The sequence below is a fragment of the Gracilinanus agilis genome, chromosome 3 (genome assembly GCF_016433145.1).
Source record: "Gracilinanus agilis isolate LMUSP501 chromosome 3, AgileGrace, whole genome shotgun sequence".
NCBI lineage: Eukaryota > Metazoa > Chordata > Mammalia > Didelphimorphia > Didelphidae > Gracilinanus > Gracilinanus agilis.
The window spans coordinates 211,126,565-211,131,210 of NC_058132.1; the positions used below are offsets into that span (position 1 = coordinate 211,126,565).

The 4,646-nt window shown below is 32.8% G+C and overlaps 1 protein-coding gene across 1 annotated transcript; it reads left to right on the forward strand.

The window, feature by feature from the left end:
- The first annotated feature begins 321 nt into the window (after window positions 1-321).
- LOC123241389 (olfactory receptor 10G9-like) lies at window positions 322-1,254 on the forward strand. The gene has a single exon (XM_044669046.1). The coding sequence runs from the start codon at window positions 322-324 to the stop codon at window positions 1,252-1,254; it is 933 nt and encodes a 310-aa protein (XP_044524981.1).
- Window positions 1,255-4,646: the final 3,392 nt, after the last annotated feature.

Consider the following 4,646-nt stretch of genomic DNA (forward strand, 5'->3'; position numbering starts at 1 on the left):
TTTCAATTTTTATTAAGAGAAATATCACAACATATCCTTTAATTGCCTTAAAATATGATAGAAGAATGATGGGTAATTAGAGAGTAAAAAGGGTGACTATGTTACATGTTGAGAATGTCAGCCCTTATTCTCTGTTATAATCCTAGGTTTATAAGTTATTTCCTCCAAGAGAATATAATATTCTTGAATGTAAGAACTGTTTTATTTTTCTATTTGTATTTACATCTACTAAAAAGATTAGCATATAATGTGTTTTTAGAAGCTTGTCTATTTGTTGAATGATTTTTTTTTCTCTTTTAGGAAGAAGAATTCATTATCTAAATGGACAGAAAAAATGAAAGCATTGTGACTACATTCATCCTCACAGGGATTCCTCATGCACCAGAACTAGGGACTACCTTATTTGGGATCTTCTTAGTGATTTATGTACTCACTTTGGTAGGCAACCTTCTCATCTTGTTGGTGATCAAGGTAGACTCCCACCTCCACACTCCCATGTATTATTTTCTGGCTAATCTCTCCTTCATTGACATGTGGTTCTCCACTGTCACTGTGCCCAAGATACTTATGACTCTCATCTCCCCAGATGGTGGAGCCATCTCATTTCATGGCTGTGTGGCCCAGCTCTATTTCTTCTATGCTTTGGCAAACACAGAGTGTTTCCTCTTTGTCCTCATGTCCTATGACCGCTATCTGGCCATCACTTATCCCCTGCGCTATACTACCATGATGAGTGGGAAAACATGTGCCATTCTAGCTGCAGGCACATGGCTTAGTGGTATTGTCCACTCAACAGCCGAGACAGCTCTGACCTTCCGCCTGCCCTACTGTGGTCCCAACCAGATTGAGCACTACCTTTGTGATGCACCACCTATTCTCAAATTAGCCTGTGCAGACACATCAGTCAATGAAATGGTGATCTTTGTTAACATTGGAGTTGTTGCTTCTGCATGTGGCTTCCTGATTTTCCTTTCCTATGTGTATATTGTTCATGCTGTCTTGAAGATCCGCACAGCAGAAGGCAGACACAAAGCCTTCCAGACCTGTGCTTCCCATTGCATTGTGGTTTTATGTTTCTTTGTACCAGGTCTCATCATTTATCTAAGACCAGGCTCAAAAAATGTTATGGATAGGATTGTGGCCATTTTTCAAACAGTTATCACACCGCTTATGAACTCACTGGTGTACACACTAAGGAACAAGGAAGTAAAGATGGCTTTTCTCAGGCTGAAAGATAGAGGGAAAGTTTTATAGTCTACAACCATTAGATGAATGTCACTTTAATTTTTTATATAAAAGTAAATAATTTTTTAAAACTATTCTTTTTTATGTCAAATATTGTAACATGCTCAATGGCTAAGACACCAAAACAATATTTGACCTTAGATTTTTATCTCTCTGTATCTTACTTTACTCATTGGTAAAATACATGTTGAGTGCATGTCCTAGAGTAGTTCTAAGAGTCTTCTATTTCTAGCTTAAGAATTCCATGATAGAGTCAAAATTATTGAACATCAAAAACATATATTCTGGATAGCACAGTCCAATGCTTATCCTAGGTAAACATTATGAAATAATTAAACTTTGTATGTGTCATCTTTTCTTTTGATTTTTGTACCATCCATCCCCTTTCTCCCTGATACTTAATGTTCTTTCTATTCCATCCAAATCTCCATATTTCTGGATGACAGAAGACAAGAATTTTAAAAACTGAATTATTGAAATCAGTCCAAACTAAAAAAAATCTGAGAAGTAGAGAAGAACTCCATGTTGGCAACTTTGGGCAATTTTTGTTTTAAATAGGGACAATTTCTTAACCCAGGGATAAGTAATCAAATCTACTTAATAGGCTTTTGAAAATCTAACTGGTGACACAATGGGGAAAAATAAATTTGCCAAGTTTATAAATATATTTTTTCTATTATGGCAAAAAAGGAAATAATTTTTTCTTTTAAATCCCTTTTTGTCACCCCAAGACTACTCCTAGCTTTTCTTCAACCTCCTCAGAATTGAACAACTTTAGTATTAGAAGGAAAATATCATAATCTAAGAGATAAATGAGGTTAAAATGAAATTTTAGCATAACATTTTAGAAGATATACTCCAGTTTTTTTGTGTGTTATGAATGCTTTGAAAATTTGTTTAAACTTTACATCTCCTTCTCAGAATAATGTTTCTAAATACAAAAATATATAATATATAGATTACAAAAAATCAATTTTTACAGGTTTTTTAAATGTTCACTTCACCTGGAGTCAGGTAGATTTGAATTCAAATCTTGCTTCAGACACTTACTAGCTGTGATCCTGGGGAAATCACTTACTCTGATTTCCATCTGTTTCTCATCTGTAAAATTCGAATGTACTGGGGAAATAAATGGGAAACCTCTTTGACTTCTTTGCCAAGAAAACCCCATGGTCAATGTCTGTGGGTTCATATAGATTTAGACACTATTGAATGACTGAACAACAATAATGACAATAGTAATAGCAGTAATAAATAAGATATTCTGCAACAACTTTAGTGGAAGTTTATTCCAACACAATTTCCTTCAAATGATTTGACATTCTATCTTACTATAATTACTACTTAGCAAAATGTCATCCATAGAGTAGATGTTTAGTAAATGTTTGTTGGCATGGGTCAGCTTTATTTTACCTTAATTGCAGGAGGAAATAAATTACAAAACCATACAAGTGGAAGACCTCATTTTTTTCCTCTCAGAACTAGACTATAAATCTAGCCAAGAAATAAATAAGGAAGAAGTTAAGGTGAATTGAATATTAGAAAAGCTAGATATAATAGACCTTTGGGTGAAGTCAAATGGAAATAGAAAGAATATACCTTTACTCAGCAGTTCATAGCTCCTTCACAAAAACCTTCCAATCAAATGCAGAGAAGCAGAAAAATAAAATGATTCAGTTTTAGTTTGTAATGCAATAAAATTGCATTAAATAAAGGACCTTGAAAAGATAGATTAAAATATTTTAATATTAAATAATCTAATTCTGAAGAATAAATGAGTCAAAGTATATATCATAAAAACAAATTTTAAATTGTTTGAAATGTCAAGACAATACCAAAGTTTATGGGTTATAGCTAAATCAGTAAAATTATATCTTTAGTTGCTTATATAAAGAAAATGGGGGGAAGGCTAATGAATTTTGTGTGTAAAGTAAAAAATTAGAATAAAACCAAATGAATAATTCCTAATAAAACACAAAATTGGAAATCCTAAAAATTAAAAGTGACATCAATAATATCAAAAGTAAGAAAAAATTGAAGTAATAAACAAATCTAAAAGCTGTTTTTGGTGCAGCTGGGTAGTTCAGTGGATTGAGAGTCAGGCCTAGAGACAGGAGGTCCTAGGTTCAAATCTGGCCTCAGATACTTTCCAGCTGTGTGACCCTGGACAAATCACTTGACACCCATTGCCTACCCTTACCACTCTTCTGCCTAGGAGCCAATACACAGAAGTTAAGGGTTTAAAAAAATATTAAAAAATAAAAGCTGGTTTTCTGAAAAAAAAAACAACAACAACAATAAAATATAGAGGCTATTGGTTAATTTAATTTAAAAAAGGAAGGGAAACTAAATTATCAGTATCAAAAGTGAAAAGTGAAAAGAGTGAATGCACTATCAATAGAGAATAAATTAAAGCAACTATTATGAGTAATTTTACCCAATTATATTCCAACTAATCTGACAATCTAAGTGAAATGAATGGACAATTTCAAAAACATAAATTGCCCAGATTAATAGTAGAGGAAATAAAATATTTAAATAATTCATCTCAGAAAAAGAAATTTAGCAAGCTGTCAATGAATTCCCTAAGAAAAAATTTCTATGGCCAGATGGATTCACAAATTAATTTTATTAAAAATTTAAAGAAGTATTAAACCCAATACTGTGTAGGGCCAGCCTACACATTAACAGAAGACTTGGATAGCTTGGCAGCATCAGGGAATGTGAAAGGAAACTGAGAACAATACAGTGCCAAGAAGTCAGCCCAGAGCTGTTCTACCAGCCTTTGAGCTGTGTTTTATTTTTATAATTTTTTCTTCAAGACTAGTTTTTTCCACAAGGCTGGCACGAACAATACACATTACATCTTAAGTCTAAACAGCTTAGATTTCAAGGTTACATAGGAGTTGACATGAATAACACATTTTTCGTATAGATTACTTTAGTCTAAACAGCATTCAAAGGTTACCAAGACCTAATTTTATCCAAACATTATTTCAATAATAGTCTTTTATTATTCAACATATTTCAAAAGATAGGGTAAAGTGTGAACTTCTAAAACTATGAGGTTAAGTTCAATGAAGTAATAAAGTATTTTAAGTAATATTTTAAGTAATAAAGTATTTTAACTTGCCATCCTCTGTCCTCCAGATTTCTAAGAAATCAGGAGACATTAGAAACAGCTTCTATCATTTTAAATGCTGCTTTTACTGAGGGTATGAAATATCAACTCATTAATTGCTGATTATTACAAGATGATTAGGGGATTTCTGTATCTAGACTACAAGACTTGGGACTTTCCTAGAGATATTGATTAAAATAATTCCAGTAATAAAATGTGTTGATCAGAAGGGAGTCACACAGGGGGGTCTAATTGAGTTTTCCATCCTTCCTGTGGCCTG

Bases quoted from the DNA above. Each gene is read 5' to 3' on its own strand.
- LOC123241389 (XM_044669046.1), top strand. From the start codon at position 322: ATGGACAGAAAAAATGAAAGCATTGTGACTACATTCATCCTCACAGGG.